This window comes from Orcinus orca, chromosome 19, assembly GCF_937001465.1.
Source record: "Orcinus orca chromosome 19, mOrcOrc1.1, whole genome shotgun sequence".
NCBI classification, from domain to species: domain Eukaryota; kingdom Metazoa; phylum Chordata; class Mammalia; order Artiodactyla; family Delphinidae; genus Orcinus; species Orcinus orca.
The window spans coordinates 3,357,230-3,375,189 of NC_064577.1; the positions used below are offsets into that span (position 1 = coordinate 3,357,230).

At 49.1% G+C, this 17,960-nt stretch overlaps 1 protein-coding gene across 3 annotated transcripts in view; it reads left to right on the forward strand.

Moving 5' to 3' along the window:
- Positions 1-17,960, forward strand: part of COPRS (coordinator of PRMT5 and differentiation stimulator) — a 28,581-nt gene continuing 10,621 nt past the window's right edge. The window contains exons 1-5 of one of the 3 annotated variants that reach the window (XR_007473382.1): positions 1-158; positions 2,286-2,356; positions 2,752-2,969; positions 3,531-3,718; positions 7,552-7,845. Coding sequence is in view for 2 of the 3 variants with exons in the window: in XM_049701820.1 (XP_049557777.1) it covers positions 60-158; positions 2,286-2,356; positions 2,752-2,969; positions 3,531-3,700 (558 nt within the window). In the remaining variant the exon portion in view is untranslated. Of the gene's footprint in view, positions 159-2,285; positions 2,357-2,751; positions 2,970-3,530; positions 3,916-7,551; positions 8,092-17,960 lie in introns of those variants that run through there. The other 2 variants (XM_049701820.1, XM_049701819.1) reach the window with 2 other exon arrangements.

Here is a 17,960-nt window from a genome sequence, read left to right on the forward strand (position 1 = left end):
AGGCCGGCGTGTCACGTGGCCGAGCGGCGTCCGGGGCGCGGAGCTGCGGGCCGTTGGGCATGGACTCTCAGATCGCCGGGGCCCCGGCGCTGGGGGCGGCAGAGCCGCCGCCGGGTCTGCCGGTGCTGAGCACGCGGGAGGCGCCCCCCCGCTTGGGGGTGAGCGCGGCGCGGGTCCTGGGCGCGGCTACCAACGGCGGCCCGGGGCGGGAAGTTGCGGGGCTCGCGGGGCGGGCTGGGCGGGGGCCGCGGGGAGCCGGGGAAGCGCCTCGGACCCGCCTTCTGCAGCCCCGACGTTTGGGAGCGCGCCCGAGCTGGAAACGGCCGGGCTGTGGGGCGCGGCACCCCGAGGACGTGGGTGGGCGCGCCGGGCCGGGAGGGCTGGCTGTCGGCCGCAGGGCGCCTGTGCGTCCTTGCTAAATGGGAGGTGATGCTGCTGACCCAGAGCTGGAGCCGCTACTGGGGGGCCTGGGCTGGGGCCAGGTGAGGGCAGCGAGGAGAGCGACTTTCCCTGAAGGGTCCATGTCCCTTGGTGGGGATGCTCAGCTAAGCCTGCGCACCAGATGATGTCTCATGCGCTCTCGCCTTTTCTCTTCACTGAAACCAAAAGGCCGCGTTTGACGCAGGGTTTCCAGAAACGTGTTTTCATTTGCGCGCCAGACAGCTCCTGGCTTTTCAGAGACCGTTATTACAGTCATCTGCCCTTGTTTACAGTCAGCAATCCGTGTTAGAGGGTGAGCTCCTTGAGGATAGGAACCCTCTGTTTACTGCTGTAGACCCGGCGCCTAGCATAGTGCCTGGCACCGTAGACGCACATATTAATTTGATGGAGGAATGGAATGCTTGTCTAAGCATCAAAGATATCATATCTTAACCATAATATGAAAAATGTAGTGATAAGCTTATAAAGAAAATTACTTTGGGGTGCGGGTAGGATAAAACTAATTTTGTCAGAGCAGAGCAGGAAGGTTTGTGCACTTTCTCTCCAAGATGAGACGATGGTGGTCCTGGCAAAGGTGTGGAGATGAGGAAATGCGGGGCAAATGGCTGGGAGCTTGGGTCCCTGAGCTGGGAGAGAGAACTATGCTGCACAGGTTGATGGAGCGTGAGGGGGAGGTGTGGATGCCACGGCGAATTTTGTGCTCCAGCAGTGGAGGCCTGTTGAGTTTTTCATCAGAGGAGTCATTAAGCGTGTAAGGCTGTGCAAGATGGGTGAGTGGGAAGTCAGTTAGGGAGCTCTTGCGGTGGAAGAGATGAGAGGTCCCACTACTGGTCAGCAGGAGTGACCAGGAGTTGTCGCTGACTACAGGAGATGGAATTGACTCATTAAATCCAGGTAGGACTAGATCATGAACTAATTGGGGCAGGTGCCAAACGCAGTTTTGATGTAGGGGCAAAGAAGGTGGATTTCAATTCAACAGATGTTATATTCCTGCTGTGTTTTCATAAATATTATCTCATTATAAACCTCCTGCAAGGTCAGAACAGTCATCCCCAATTTCCAGAGAAGGAAACCCAGGTGTGGTGGCTGAAGTGATGTGTCCAGGGTACACACTGAATGAATGGGATTGAAATCAGGTCTTCTCATGCAGGCTGTGAACATTTCTCATCCCACTTAGAAAGAGGTCTTAACAGGTGATAGGATTTCAGGAACTTTTGAGTGATGGGAGCAGAGAAGCATATGGGTGGCTATGGGAGAAGACGATTTCCCTTCAACAACTAAAGCTCTGTTGTCCCCATGTGTCAGTCAGGAGACAGAGAATTTGATAAAGGAGCTGTTAACTAGACAAAAAGTTAAGTTACTGAAAAGCTAAAAACGGAGGTAGCCACTGCGGGGAAACAGCGGAACAAAGGGGTGAGTTTGGAATGACTGAAATGTACAAGCTCAGAGGAGAGGCTTTGCAGGGAGCTGAAATTCCAACCTCTGAGGAGGGGGCACTGTCCCGGCTAGTGCTAGAGTCTCCGAGCTTGGAGGAGGGGTCCTGAGGCCCGAGACTGAGACTGCTCAAGACAGGGCTCGAGAGGAGGCTGGCTCTGCACGTGCTGGCAAACTGTGCACTGGATTCAGTGGCCACTCTAGGAAGACAGGCGATCCTGCTGGCAGGGGGGATGCTGACAGGAAGAGGAAGCAGCAAGGCCCAGTCGAACAGGGCACAGCAGAAATGTGGGTGGCAGAGTCCCTGCCCCAGCCTCACAAAAGAGGGTATGGAAGGGTGGGTGTGGGGCTGAAATACTGGCCGTACCCGAGATATCCAAGTCCTGGGTAATTGTTTCTTCTTCCCGCAGGCTGCCTTTGCCCCAGCTGGCCGCTCCGGTCAGGAGAGAGAGACCGAGAAGGCTGCGGATCGACTAGGCAAGTAGGCAGCAGAGCCTGGGGTGGGTGTTGGGAGAGACCAAGGAGGTCTGTATTGTGAAAGCTTGTCATCTCCCAGAGGCCCTTTGCCTCAGTGGCATTTAAACTACCTGAAAACATAAACGGTGCCTGCCTTCTCATGTGAATGAAAAGAGCTGGTAATTAACGGCCTTATTTAAGGCAAAACATCTTATTGAAAGTAAATGATCAACCCTACTTCTAAAACTGGAAACAGAACAACAGTTTTTAATAAGTGCTCCGGCGGCTGAGGAACTCTGCACACTTGTTACTGCTGCCCTCTTAGTAAGTCTGCCAAAAATCTCCCGGGTGCACGACTAGGCCCTCTCTGGTCTGCCAGTTATTTTAAGACCTCCTTCCTTTTGTCGATTTCTTAGCCAGCGGAGCACAGAGCATCCCTCATGATAGTCCTGCCCACGGTGAGGGCAGCCATTGTGAAGAGGAAGGCTTTGCTGTGGATGACGAGGATTCCGATGGGGAACCGAACCCCTGGGAGCTGTCAGAAGGGGTGTCCGGCTGTCCACCCAGGGAACAGGCTGCTGATCTTTTTAACGAGGACTGGGACTTGGAGTTGAAAGAAGATCAAGGGAATCCATATGGTAGGTGTGGGGTTTTGGGGGTCCTAGGCCAGGCTTCTGAGACCCTCCTACACATGAACCCCGAAACAGTTTGGAGGAGGGACCCACATCCATGAGCTTAGCCTGATAGCTCTCATAGGTCTGAAATTTCTGTGACAGCTCCTCTTTCATATGGGGGGGAAAAAGTGCCAGTTTTGCATTTTATTATATAATGTATTGGTCAGTTGTAACATTGAAACAGCGTTACCATCTCCAAATATCTTTGTGTGAATCGAGCGGCTGTAGACAGAAGTGCTCTGTTCACCAGTTGCTTCCTCTGCGCTGCTAGGAACCGGTGTCTGAGAAGCAGGACTGTGGGTGGCGTCAGAATGAAGGTGCTTGGGATTCTCCACCAAAGGAGGACTGTGTGTGTGTGTGTGTGTGTGTGTGTGTTTGTCTGTCTGTCTGTCTGTCTGTGTCTGTGTGTGTGTACGTGCATGTGTTTAAGCAAAGACAGTGCAAGTGTCTGTCCCGTAGACATTTTTGGCGCTCTCTTTTCACTCTCCCTCCTTCCTTTAATCTGTCTTTTAAAACTGCCTGCAGATGCTGACGACATCCAGGGCTGCCTTTCTCAAGAGGTCAGACCCTGGGTGTGCTGTGCCCCGCAAGGAGACATGATCTATGACCCCAGTTGGCACCATCCACCTCCACTGATACCCCATTATTCCAAGATGGTCTTTGAAACGGGACAGTTTGATGATGCCGAAGACTGAGGGCATAGCTTTTGCCTGGTGAGTGGGTGGGCCCTCCAGGTCAACGTCTCCTTTCTTTGAGGTGAGATGTCATATCTGAGGAAACATTCCCAGTGAATCCCGAGTCGGGCACACAGACTGGTGTTAAATAAGGCCCTTTGTCCCCCAGTTCTGTTGTTGTTGTTGTTGTTTTTAATGAGCTCCTCCTTGGAATGTGTGAGTGTTTATGTCTGTGTCGGGAAGGAATGGTGTTCTTTATAAATAAAAGTAGAAAAAAAAACCAGCCTGCTTTTGCCTACTTTTTTTCCCCCCTTTTTCATTAGAAACTTCTGAGCAAAGCCTCACTCCTTCATTTAAAGCCCCTCACTTACATTTTCAGGATTGATGTTGTCTGAGATGAAACTACTCTGTGAAAGAAAACGATACTGTAGTTTTTGCCTCTGTAGATCTGGCCCTATTGACCAGAGATTGGAACCCAAGAGACACTGGTGACTTTGCGGCTGACTGCTATTCCTGGTGATGGAAAATTGACCATTTACTTAGTTAACAAGGACTTTCTGTAGGCTGGAAAATGAAATGGCAAATTAATTAAACCAGCAGTTGTACAGCCCTCAATTGGCGTGAAAGGATTTTACACTCTACTTTCCTTTTAATCCTTACAATTACTTACATGTCACTTAAATTTTTTTTTTAACCTCATTTGGGAGATGAGGAAAATAAGGCTCAAAATGTTTTGACCTCACCCAGATCACACAGCCAGGAAACAGCAGAAATGTGACCTGAACCCTCACATGACTCTGAAGTCTGTTCCCATGGTTGCCCGTGTGTGTGTGTGTGTGTGTGTGTGTGTGTGTGAGCCTGGACGTGGGACCTGGGGGCCACACCTCGGCAGGTCTGTGACACACCAGACCATGTCACCGTTGCCTCTTGGGCAGGTTGGGCATTGCTTCTTACCTCCCTGCCTCCGTATTGAAGCTGAATCAAGAAAATGTTTCAGACCTGAAATCCACGGCAGTTGGATGAACAACTAACCATTTAAGCTATTTTTCAGAGACCCCATAAAATGTGTGAATAAGGCAGCACCTTATGAGGGAGGGCAGTAGCTTTGGCCGTGAGGAGCCCTCATGGCCAAGGTTGTCCTAGGGAGAAAAACATGGTCCCTTCCGCTGTCCTTGCTGGAGAGACAGTCATAGACCACATCCCCACACCACTCTTGCTTTACTCCTCCCGGTGCCATGGCTGATTAGACCACGAGTGTGTCGGACGCGAAAAGGGGAACTTGAGAAATTGAGCTAAGAAACACTGAGGGCTTGAGGAGCGTGGCAGGGCTGCCAAATTGAAAGGTGGTGTTATGGACAGGCTACGTGGGCCCATGTGCAATTGTGAGGCAGCTGAAACCGAGTAAAAGAAGTCACGAGGTGGGGAGATTACACCTAGGTCAGAGGGAGGGACGGAAGAAAGAGTAAGGAAAGTACACGTGCATGAGTATCTGAGCAAAGAAAATTTACAAGCTGCCGCTGCTGGGATCCATGGAATGGTTGTGAATTTAGACTCTCCTGCTTTTCAAAAGTTACTCTTTGCAGTTCCTCCCGGTTCTTTCCAGCAATATTCTGTTAGAGTTAAAGACATCAGAATGGCTTTCACAGCCAAAAGTTGTGTGTGTCAGGAGAACAAGAAAAGTGGGGAGGGGCTAGTCAATTGTTCTGATTTAGGTATCCTTCTGGTGCCCCTCCTAGGATGGATCAAACAGAAGGATGGAGATGGGTAACTCCCCAGGCTGTGAACACTGGTTCACAGCCTGGGGAGTTAAGTGGGGTGAAGGGGGGGGTGAAGTGCAAGTAAGAAAAAGAAAGTAGAGATGTGGAAAAATACTAATGATATAATAAGTGAAAATATAGACTATAAAACCACTCTGATAATATTGGAAACATGAAAAAATGGCATATGTAAGTGATAAGGATTAATATGGACAAATGGAAAGAATTTGATGAGACGGTGGAGGTGTTGGCAGTTTGCTTTTATACTTTTGTTATTTTAATATAGATTTTGCAATGAGGTATTTAAAGACAAGCTGTTATCCTAAAACAGAGTTGCCTCCTCTGCCTAGTCTTCCCCATTCTCCCTGACAAATATCCCAACACTTGCCTCCCTTTGCTGCAATCACCGGCTTATGGGTCCACCTCCCTCCTTAGGGTGAGTGCTCCTTGAAGGCGGGACCACATCTTACTCCTCAGCACCCCTGTTTCATTGGAGCCCAGCATGAAAACATTCAGTAAATACTGGTACAAAGTCAGTCTTCTTCAGCCATGATGCAGTATTTGCCCAGGCTGTGTTTAGGGTTGACTGACAACATCCCAAGCTGGTGATGAAAGAACAAGGTAGGGACTTCCCTGGAGGTCCAGTGGTTATGACTCCGTGCTTCCATTGCAGGGGGCACAGTTTTGATCCCTGGTTGGGGAACTAAGATCCCGCATGCCGCATGGCATGGCCAAAAAATAAAATAATTACCTCAGAAGGAGCCCATTCATTGCTGGCTAGTGCTACTTGTTGGAAAAGTCTCTCTTGTATGGAGTTGGAGTCTACCCATTTGGTGGTCGTGGTCTGCTCTGTGGTCCTGACACTCTTTCCAATGTAGGAAATGAGCACTCTTATCCTCTCTCTGGCTTTTCGTTTTCTAGGCCGTTGTAAACATGTGTCTGGAATCAGGGGGTGGGGGGAGGGGGAAGGAGGGGGAAGGGGAAGGGAGAGGGGACTGTTTGGGGGATTTTTGAGGTTTTGGCAGGCGTTGCAGCGTTGAGAGAGGTTGGACTTGTTCAGCGAGGGCTTGTGGAATAGAAGAGGGCCAAGGACAGCGCCCTGGGGAGAGTTAGCGATTACAGGGTAAACGGAAGAATCGGATCCCAAGGGCAGGCTGTGGCAGAGGAGGAAGAAAACCAGGTGAGTGTAGGCACCACTCAAGCCAAATCTAAGGAGAAGAGAGTTTTAAGGAAGAGGGAGTGGCCATCTCTTCTAGAGAGACGCAAAGTAAGATGCAGGCTGAAAAGGTATTTTGGGATGTGGGAATCAGAAATTGCTCAGAGAATGTATTGACTTGGGGCAGGTGCAGGGATGCGGACAGGGCATTGCAGGCTAACACATTTTGGGGGATGCACCTGAGCCTTTGGTGCTAGTGTTTCTCTTGGCTGGGGGGCAATGGTGACTTCCGGCCAGCTTCTCTCAGAATGCACAAGCCAGGCTGGAAGAGGCAGCCATGGGACAGAAAAGGAGGGACCAGGGAAAGGGACAGAAGTGGGCAGAGGCTGCTGGAGAAATAGAGGCACAAAGGGACTGTTCGGAGCGACAGAAGAGAAACTCTTATTCTGGCGTTTCTTTCAGACAATATCATTTACCAGGAAAGAAACCACAGCCGACCACTTTAAAAATCTTGGGTGATGGAAAAGAGAGGAAAAACGTGTTTACCGTGTGGCTGGATGACATTTCAGATATACCCTCATTTCTCTCCTGCCCTCTCTCCATGCAAGCAGGCTCATTGCCTTAGTGGAGGCATGTGACAGAGTCGAAAACAGCCAAGAAATGTTTTTAGTTTTGGTTTTACAAAAAGGGATTTTTAAATTAAAAAAAAATTTTTTTTGGTAAGGAGGCAAGGGAGTTTGGGGCCAACAGACTATGAATCTTGTAGACATTTGGGAAGAAAGAATTTTCCCCAGGCCAAAAAAAAAAAAAAAAAAATCCCTGGGCTATGAGAAGGAAGATGGAGAGAAGAGAGAGAGAGATCTGGAGACGCTAAGAGCAGATGGAATGATGAGCTCTGCTTCTTGGTGTGTCACTGGGGAGTTAGGTCCCCAGAGACTGATAGATGTTGGTTCTTCTAGGCGGTCAGGACCATCTGGCAAAAGGTGCCCAGGCCTTGATCATGCCGAGAACCTGATGGACCCAGAGGGGCCGTGGGACAAGGAGGACCCGTGAAGATGGGTATTGGATGACGTCATGCACTGCTTGAGGAAGTGAGAACCCCAGAAGGCCCAGATGGAAGCTCGGGGTCGGAAATTGGGATGGTCAGAGAGACAAGTTTTGCTTCTTGAACCCCCAAGATGCAGGAGATGCAGAGTTAACAGAAGCCTAGATGAGAACAACTTACTGCTGGGGGCAGGGGACCAGGCCATCAGGTAGGTAGAGAATGGCGTATTGAAAGTATCATCATGGGTTGATTCATATCAGAGTGCTGATAATTTTTTCTTCGTTTTTATTTTCTATCTGGATGAAAAACTTGCCATTTTTGTACTGTGGCAGAACAAACAGAGTTGTGCCATTCACAATTTGTATAAGTGGTTTTGTGTATTATTATTTTTTTAAGTTACAAATGCATTGGAAATTTCCTGGGTACTCTTCTTTTTAAAATTTTATTTATTTTTGGCTGCGTTGGGTCTTTGTTGCTGCGCACGGGCTTTAGCTGCGGCGAGCTGGGGCTACTCTTCGTTGCGGTGCACAGGCTTCTCATTGCTCTCGTTGTGGAGCATGGGCTGTAGGTGCGTGGACTTCAGTAGTTGTGGCACGTGGGCTCAGTAGCTGTGGCGCATGGGCTTACTTGCTCCCCGGCATGTGGGACCTTCCCGGACCAGGGCTCGAACCCGTGTCCCCAGCATTGGCAGGCGGATTCTTAACAACTGCGCCACCAGGGAAGTCCCAGTTTTGTGTATTTTTGATGGCTCTGGCGTGTTTCTGTCTGTTATAGCTTTCTTCCCTTTGGGAAGGTCTGGGGGAATGTACCCTTTCACGCCACCCCTAAATTAGTTTGGTGCTGTTTATAGTGGGGCCGGTTTGGTCATCCTGAGACCCCAGGGCGGGGATGGTAGATGGTGCTTCCCCTAGCTTTCTCTCAGATGCCTGGGTGGCTGGGTGGGTTGACTGTGAAGGCTGCAGGGACCATTCTCTTTATATAAAGAAGCAGCTGGCTGGACTCTGCAAGGCTCCAGTGCCCTGAGGAAATCTGAGACTGTCTTCCAGGGAGACGGAAGCACACTCACTGGCTAAGTAAATATCTTGGCGCTGCACTGCCCTTGGTTTTCCGGAGTTTGCATTCTTGGGCCCAGCTTTTCACAGGATGGTTGGAATATGGAGAAAGAGGAAAAAACACAAAAAACAACTCAATACTCTGGCTGCAGCCCATCTGGATTCTGCGTCCCAGTTCTCCCAGAGCAGATTCCCCACCCAAACAGCAGAACGCTGGATCTGGAGCATTCTGTGTGAGCGTGCACACGTGTGTGTGTGAGTGTGGCAGGCCCAGGAGAAGTTGGAGGGTGTAACAGGAGGGCAAGCAGCACGGCTGGCTCCCACTTTGTTGACTTAGCGAGTCTGGCTGCAAAGCCAAGGCCTTTGGAAAGAACGGCCTCCCAGCTTCCGGCAGTTTCTGTTGTGCTGGTTCCAGGACTGAGCTAGATCCTGCAGGTGCTGATGGGCAGGAGGAGAGTTCAGCTGGGTTCCAGGGCACCAAGGTTTGGAGAGTTCCACCAGGATTTGTGCTTGCTGCGGGCCTGGGGAATAAAACACAGCCACAGGGCTTCCCTGGTGGCACAGTGGATGAGGGTCCGCCTGCCGATGCAGGCGACATGGGTTCGTGCCCCGGTCCGGGAAGATCCCACATGCTGCGGAGCAGCTGGACCCGTGAGCCATGGCCGCTGAGCCTGCGCGTCCGGAGCCTGTGCTGCGCAACGGGAGAGGCCACAACAGTGAGAAGCCCGCGTACCGCAAAAAACAAAAAACAAAACCAAAAAAACAAACAGCCACAGTTTCAGAAGGAGATATTTCTCTCCATCTTACAGGATTCTCTGGTTCTCCCCTTTGAGTCAGAGAGAGAAATTTCCCCAGAAGGCATGCTCCCACTTTCTGACCATTGCAAGGTACAGTTTGGCTTTCCTTTTTTTCTTTTTCTTCCCCCCCACCCCGTTTTCTGGTGAGGTGATTTTGATTTCAAAAGCCATTTCCTCTGACAGCTTCTTATTAGCTGTTGAACAAATGTGGCAGATATAAGTCAGAGCCATGTGTTTGGCAACTCAAGGCAGGCGCCTGAATTTCTCCTGGCTGCCGCCTGTAGCATTATTCCATTCGTCCAGCAGGTGGCAGTAAAGACCCATCGCCGCTCTGTCTCCTGCGTGACCCACGGGGAGGGAAGAGTGAGGGGCCCTGGAGGAGATGCTGAGCTTGCTCAGGGTTACCTTCCTGTCAGTGGGCTTCCTACTGGTTGGCAAGCTCACCTGTGAATTCATGGCAGGATTTACTCCTGATTTTATAGATGGGTTTTCTCAGAAAGTTACTGTGAAACTTAGGGTAAGAGTCCTCATTATCCCCCTCTCCCCTCCCCCAGCATCTACCCCAGAGTCTGGCATATAGTAAGTGCTTAATATACGCTTGCTGTGTAGATCTGATCTTTAGTCATCAGTTTATTTCTGAACACCTGCTATATACTACGTACTCAGGATGGACCTGATTCCTGCTTTCAGGGAGCTCAGAGTCTAGGGGGAAGTTGATGACACATAAATGGACCCTTACGTTAGCACAGGAGAGGTACAAAAGCCCAGGGTATGGTGGGAACCCAGAAGAAGGGACCCCTCAAAGCAGACAGCCTAGAAGCTGAGTCCTGGAGGACTTGGCCAGGAAGTGGGATGGGGGATCGCCCAGGCAGAGGGAGCTGTGTGTGCAAAGGCCCCCAGGTGTGAGAGGTCTTGTGTGTTTGGGGACGTGGTGAGGGATGGTCAGGTAAGCAAGAGTCCTTGGAAGCTATGCCAAGGGGCTTTCAGGGTTCTTAGCAGGAACGTGTCCTGGGCAGATTTTCACTTTCGGAAGAACTTTCCAGTTCCTGGCGGAGACCGGTGGGAGGAGGCTGAGACTCAAGCCAGGGAGGACAGTCTGGGGGCTGTAATCTAGTAAGAGAGGGTGGGGACCTAAACTAGGGTGACAGCTATGGAGATGGAGGGGAACGAACAGATTGGAACTATTTATAGAAGTGGGGACAGATTGGCTGTAAGGGTAGAGCAAGAGACAGGAAAGAGTCTGGGAGGAGCTTGAGGTCTGTCCTGGCTTGGGCAACCAGGTGGATGAAACAGCCTCTTACGAGTGAGTGATCTTTAGATTCATAAGACCTTTCACAGCCAGTATTGTAAGAGGAAGGTGCTCCCTGTTCCGGACGTTCAGCTTTGCTCTCAGGGTTTGGAGGACTCCCCAGGGCTGTGTAGCCCTCCACCTTGCACTTCACCTGTGAAGCTCACACGTCCAGGGCACCCTCTGTCTTTCCTGTGCTCGGAGAGCAGATGCTCAGGAGATGAAACCTTTTCGTCCATGGTGTGTGGGGTGGACACTCTGATTGCCTCCCTTACACCCGTTGCCCTCCTCTTGATGATCACCCCTTTCTCGTGTCTCTCATGGACCTTGGGGAAAGCTAACCCCACCCCCAGATGTGGGGGTGGGGCATGGGGGTCAGGTCAAAGTTGACCTGTATATCTCATCTTCTGTATGAGTCTCCTAGGCCTGCTTAACAAATAACCATGACTCGGTGGCTTAAGACCACAGAAGCTTATCTTCTCGCAGTTCTGGAGTCCAGAAGTTCAGAATCAGGTTATCGGCAGGGCTGTGCCCCCTCCAGAGGCTCTAGGGGAGATTCTGTTCCTTAAGCCCTTCAGCTTCCGGTGGCTGCCGGAGTCCTTGGCTTGTAGCTGCTCAGCCCAGGGCTGCCTCGCCTTCACAAGCCTCTCCTATTCTCCTCTGTCTCTTGTAAGGATACTTGTCATCGGATGTAGGGCCTACCTGGGTTATCCAGGATGATCTCATCACAAGATCCTTAACTTAATTGCATCTACAAACACCATTTTTCCAAATAAGGTCACATTCACAGGTCCAGGGATCAGGAGAGAGACATATCTTTTGGGGGGCTGCCATTCAACCCACTACAGCCTCTGTGGTTGGCAAGACAATGAAATTGGGACCATGATGACATCATTGAGCCCCTGTGGGCCAACCCCGGAAGCCTGCCTGCTCCAGGACTTGCAGTTATGTCATTCAATAAATCCTCCTTATTGCTTTGACGTGACTTTCCCCCGTCTCCTGCTGCTGAATGCCTCCTGACGGAGATATATGTGCCCATTGGAGTCCTGCATGCAGGCAGTTGGGTGTGGGGAGGGATCACAGCAATTGGAATTCTCCTCTGCTGGGCTCTATTGTTGACACTCTGTGTGACCTTGGGCAGACCACAGGCTCCCTGACCATCGGTTTGAATGCATAAATGGGGCCCTTGTCCCTGCGAAAGGCTCTTCAAAATGGAAGCCACTGTGGTTTCTGTTGTTATGGCCTCTGCATTCCAAGAAAGACGTAATAGAACTGGAAAGGGGCCAAACAATGGAGTGATGAAGGGCTTTTTACCATCAGGGCAAGCTCCACAGTGAGAATTCTCCAGCCGGGAAAGATGGAGGCTGAGGAGGGGACAGAACTAAAGTCCTTTGTATGACAAGGCATGTCCACAAGGCGGAACACACTTGTTCCTCAAATCCCAGAGTCCTTAGAAGTCTAGGGGGGTACTTCTGAAACTCTGAGGAGTTGTTTCAGGGCAAATGATAGGAAGCGCTCTTTTCAACGGTGGGAAGGTGGACTAGAGGCATGAGGGCAGCGCAGTGTCCTGCGCGCGGCATCGGGGAGACCTGGGTTCCACTCCTGGCCCCAGTGGTGTGATGGGGAGCAATCCTCCTTTCTCCCTGAGTCTCAGAGTGCTCGCTGGTAAATTGAGGGGCAATAAACCTGGCAATAAGCCAGGAGTGAACTTCTACAGACTCACCACTGCTCTCCCCAACCCCCAGCGTTGACACCCCTGAGATCAGCTTCCTGCTTGTTACCAGTTTCTATCATGGGCTCATTGCAGAACCCCCGTGCATGCATGAGATCTTCTCTCCTCTCCCTTACTCCGAACCACGTAAGCAATTCTCTCCTACCTTTCCTACATCATCTATTTCGCCCTCCTTACCACTCTCATTTCTCCCATCTGAAAACAACCCTCCCGTAATCCCACTTCTCTCTCTAGCTCCTGCCCACTTTCTCAGCCCTACTTTGCAGCAAAACACCTTGCAAGAATTGTCTGTGCTTGTCTCTTTTGCTCAATGAATCTTTACGAAATGAACACACTCATGTAACTACCATCTAGGTTTTCGAAAAAAAAGGAATATTGTCAGTACCTCAGAAGCCCTGTCCTCCTCCCAATCACTTACCCCTCTCTGCACCCCAAAATAACAACTATCCCGATTTATAACACCAGAGATGAGTTTTATCTTTTTTTTTTTTTTTTTTTGAGGTATGCGGGCCTCTCACTGTTGTGGCCTCTCCCGTTGTGGAGCACAGGCTCCGGACGCACAGGCTCAGTGGCCATGGCTCACGGGCCCAGCCGCTCTGCAGCACGTGCGATCCTCCGGACCGGGGCATGAACCCGTGTCCCCCACATCAGCAGGCGGACTCTCAACCACTGCGCCACCAGGGAAGCCCGAGTTTTATCTTTCTTATCTTATTGCAGTAAAATATTTAAATTTATCATCTTAAACATTTCAAAGCATACAATTCAGTGGCATTTAGTACACTCACAGTGTTGTGCAACCATCACCAGGACCTAGTTTCAGAACATTTTCACTCACTTCAAAAGGAAACCGCACACCTATTAGCAGTCACTCCCCATCCCCCCTTCTCCTCAGCCCCTGGCAACCACGAATCTGCTTTATGTCTCTATGGACCTGCCAATTCTGGACATTTCATATAAATGGAATCACACGATATATGGCCTTTTGTGTCTGGTGTCTCTCACTTAGCAAAATGTTTTCAAGGTTCATCCATGTTGTAGCATGTGTCAGTACTTCATTCCTTCTTTACGGCTGAATAACATTCCATTGTATTTCTACAACACATTTCTGTATCCATTCATCAGTTGATGGACATTTGGGTTGTTTCCACCTTTTGGTGATCATGAATAGTGCTGCTATGAACATTCGTGTACAGATTTTTGTTTGAACACCAATTTTCTCTGTTTTCAAACTTTAAAATTGGCCACATGATTCATATTCTTTTTTTAAAAATTAATTAATTAATTATTTTAAATTGAAGTATAGTTTACTTACAATGTTTCAGGTGTATAGCAAAGTGATCCAGTTATATGGATGTATTCTTTTTCAGATTCTTTTCCATTATAGGTTATTACAGGATACTGAATATAGTTCCCTGTGCTATACAGTAGGTCCTTGTTGTTCATTTATTTTATACTGTAGTGTGTATCTGTTAATCCCAAACTCCTACTTTGTCCCTTCCCCCCCTTTCCTCTTTGGTAACCATTTGTTTGTTTTCTATGCCTGTGAATCTATTTCTGTTTTATAAATAAGTTCATTTGTATCATTTTTTTTTAGATTCCACATATAAGTGATATCATATGATATTTGTCTTTCTCTATCTGCCTTACTTCACTTAGCTGCAAATGGCATTATTTCATTCTCTTTTTATGGCTGAGTAGTATTCCATTGTACATGTATACCACATTTTCTTTCTTTCTTTTTTTTTTTTTGCTGTACGCGGGCCTTTCACTGCTGTGGCCTCTCCCATTGCGGAGCACAGGCTCCGGACGCGCAGGCTCAGCGGCCATGGCTCATGGGCCCAGCCGCTCCGCGGCATGTGGGATCTTCCCGGACCGGGGCACGAACCCGTGTCCCCTGCATTGGCAGGCGGACTCTCAACCACTGCGCCACCAGGGAAGCCCCCACATTTTCTTTATCCATTCGTCTGTCGATGGGCATTTAGGTTGCTTCCACGTCTTGGCTATTGTAAATAGTGCTGCTATGAATATTGGGACACATGTATCTTTTCAAATTAGAGTTTTCGTTTTTTCCAGATCTATGCCCAGGAGTGGGTTTGCTGGGTCAGATTCATCTTCTTTTTCTGTCTGACTTTGTACTTTGTGGAGATTATATTCTCTAATGAGAGATTCATCCACATTCTCTCCGGTTTCCTGCTTTCCCTTCCCTTCTGTTCTTTACTTCCGGCTTCAATTACTGCATAGCAGTAGCTCGCTCATTCGCATTGCTCGATAAAATGTCATTATGTGAATGTATCACTTTTATCTAATCTCTTGTTGATGGGTCATGTCCAGTTCTGGGTTGTTGCAAAGAATGCTGTTATGAACGTTCTCGTTCATGTCTTTTGGTGAACACATGTAGAGATTTGCTATCGGACATATACCTGGGAATGGAATCACTGGGTCATAGATGCTGCCAAAGGGTTTTCCAAGGTTGTTGCAATTTTCACTCCCCCACAAGTGTGTGAAAGTTTTACTTGCTCCACAGCTTCACTAACACGTGACATTTCCACCCGAATGTTTAATAGATATCTCAAACCCAGTAAGTCCCAAACTTAACTCTTACGTTCTCCTATAAACCTGTTCCCTCTTTAGTTGATGGCAACTTTGTCCTTCCAGTTGCTCAGGCCAGAAACTTTGGAGTCACCATGATCTTCCCTTTTTTGATACCTTACATCCAACACATCCAAAATATGACCTCATCCTTTATCCTGCTGCCATCCTTGCTGGAGCCATCGTTTCTCACCTAGATTCCTGGAATGTCTTCCTGTGTGGTGTTCCAGCTTCCATTCCACGTATGAGCACAGCAACTGCCAGGGTGATCTCTTTAAAAAAAATTGTGGTAAGATATACATACCATAAAATTTACCATTTTAACATGTATGGTTCAGTGGCGTTAAGTACGTTCACATTGTTGTGCTACCATCACCACAGGGTGATCCCTGTAGTGCATAAGGTAGACCATTTTAATCCTCTGCTGAAACTCCTTCAATGGACCCATACTCTGGAGGAAGAGTCCAAGGTCTTACAACAGCATGCCAGCCAGGCCTTGGCCAACCTGGTCTCCTGTTATTCCTGTGATCTCATCTCCTTCTACTTCTCCTTGGCTCTCTCTACCCCAGCCCCTTGGGCCTTCTCGTGTTCCTGGAACAAGCCTGGCATGACTCTGCCTTAGGGCCTTTGAGTTGGCGATCACCTCTGCCTGCCCGGAATGCTCTGTCCCAGAGAGTCTACGGCTGACTCTCTTGCCTCCCTCACCGCCCCACCCCTGCCACCCCCCAGGATCTTGCTCAATCAGCTTGAGGATTTTTGCCCACTATCTCTGAATTTACATATAAGCGCTGGGACTTCCCTGGCGGTCCAGTGGTTAAGACTCTGCGCTTCCAGTGCAGGGGGCACGGGTTCAATCCCTGGTCGGGGAACTAAGATCCCGCGTGCTGTGCGGTGCAGCCAAAAAAAAAAAGGAGTTATTTAAAAAAAAAAAGAAGATATATATATATATATATATATATATATATATATATATAAAAAAGCTGGCTTGTGGTTAAAGAATTCTCACGGTAAAGGTTTTTTTTTTGTTTGTTTTCCTTCCCACCTGCTTCCAATGTTTAACATGGGCAATTTTCCTGCTCCTCTGGGGGGAAAAGGAGTTTATTTCTCGCCCACTCTTGTACTGAAGATGGAGCCCAGCCTTATGGGAAGCTCTCCATTTAATTCTTCACCTTGACCGGGCCGGGGTGTGTCTCCTTGTTGCACGCACTCTATGAGGCCTTGAAAACCAGTGCTCAAGATCACGTGGGTTTGACACAGGTCCTCAGGGAGAAAGCCAGCTTCTACATTCTCTCCGGTTTCCTGCTTTCCCTTCCTCTTTGGCCTCTGACTATTCTTAACCCTTTATGCCAGCTCAGTTGGTGCCTTTAAAGGACTGAAAATGTTTTGTCCAGCCTTTTGACTGTTTCAGCAGGAAGTAGTTTGGGGTGTCTAGTCGGCTCTGTGGCCAGAATCAGAAGTCCGTTCAACGTCAGCTTTAGGGAGACAGCACATTGTAGGAGAAAAGACTGGGGTTCAGGAATCCTTGGTCCCAGTCCTAGCCCTGCCTTCAAACTAGCTGTGATTTTAGACCAGTCACATCACACGGACCCCCGGGCCTCAGCGTCTCACCTGATAAAATAAGGGCTTAGGGGCGGGTGGCCTCAAAGATTCTGTGCTTCCACATTAACTGACAGACCATCTCTGTTTTGATGGAGCTCATGACTGAGAGGGGAGAAAGCTCCCCGTTCAGGTGGCCTTCCTGTGTGCTCTCAATGATCTGCCAGGCCCTGGGTCTGGTTTGGGAGAGGAGATGACAAATGTGGAATGCCAGTGGTAAGAAATATGAAATGAAGGGCAATTTATCAATTCCCCAGAGACTGGGGGAGGGGCGTGGAGGAGGGAAGAGACTGACATCGCACACGGGAAAAGGGCCACGGATGCTGGGTGGGTAGTGGAGACAAGAGTATGGACATGGTGAGTCTGTGGGTGAGGATCTGCCCTTGTGCTGGTAACTTGGGTCCCCAAAAGAAGGTCCTGAAGACAGAGGCTTAGGGCTTGGCAAACACCCCCCCTTCCCCTTTCCTCCTTCCCAATCAATACATTGTTTAGTCTGGAGAGTTTTTTGGACTTCTATTAAATGAAACCACACCATATATATTATATTGTGATTTCCCTTATTTGTTTAACATTGTGTTTATGGGATTCACTCATGAAGTTATAGCATATTTATTTTTATGGCCATGTAGTATTCCCTTGTATGAATAGAGAATATATATTTCTAAATTTTTATTTTATTTATTTATTTATTTTTGCGGTACGCGGGCCCCTCACTGCTGTGGCCTCTCCCGTTGCGGAGCACAGGCTCCGGGCGCGCAGGCTCAGCGGCCATGGCTCACAGGCCCAGCCGCTCCGCGGCATGTGGGATCCTCCCGGACCAGGGCATGAACCCGTGTCCCCTGCATCGGCAGGCGGACTCTCAACCACCGCGCCACCAGGGAAGCCCTATTTTTATTTTTTAATTAAAGTATAGTTGATTTACAAAGTGTTACTTTCTGCTGTACAGCAAAGTGACTCAGTTATGCACATATATACATTCTTTTTTATGTTCTTTTCCGTTATGGTTTATCCCAGGATATTGAATATAGTTCCCTGTGCTATACAGTAGGACCTTGTTGTGTATCCATCTTATATGTAATAGTTTGCATCTACTAACCGCAAACTCCCAGTTCATCCCTCCCCCACCCACCTCCCCCTTGGCAACCACAAATCTGTTCTTGAATAGAGAATGTATGTATATTAACCCATTCTCATGTCCACGGGCGTTTGGGCTGTTTGCAGCTTTTGTTTCTTATGAGCAGTGCTGCTATGAACATCCTGGGGGCCCAT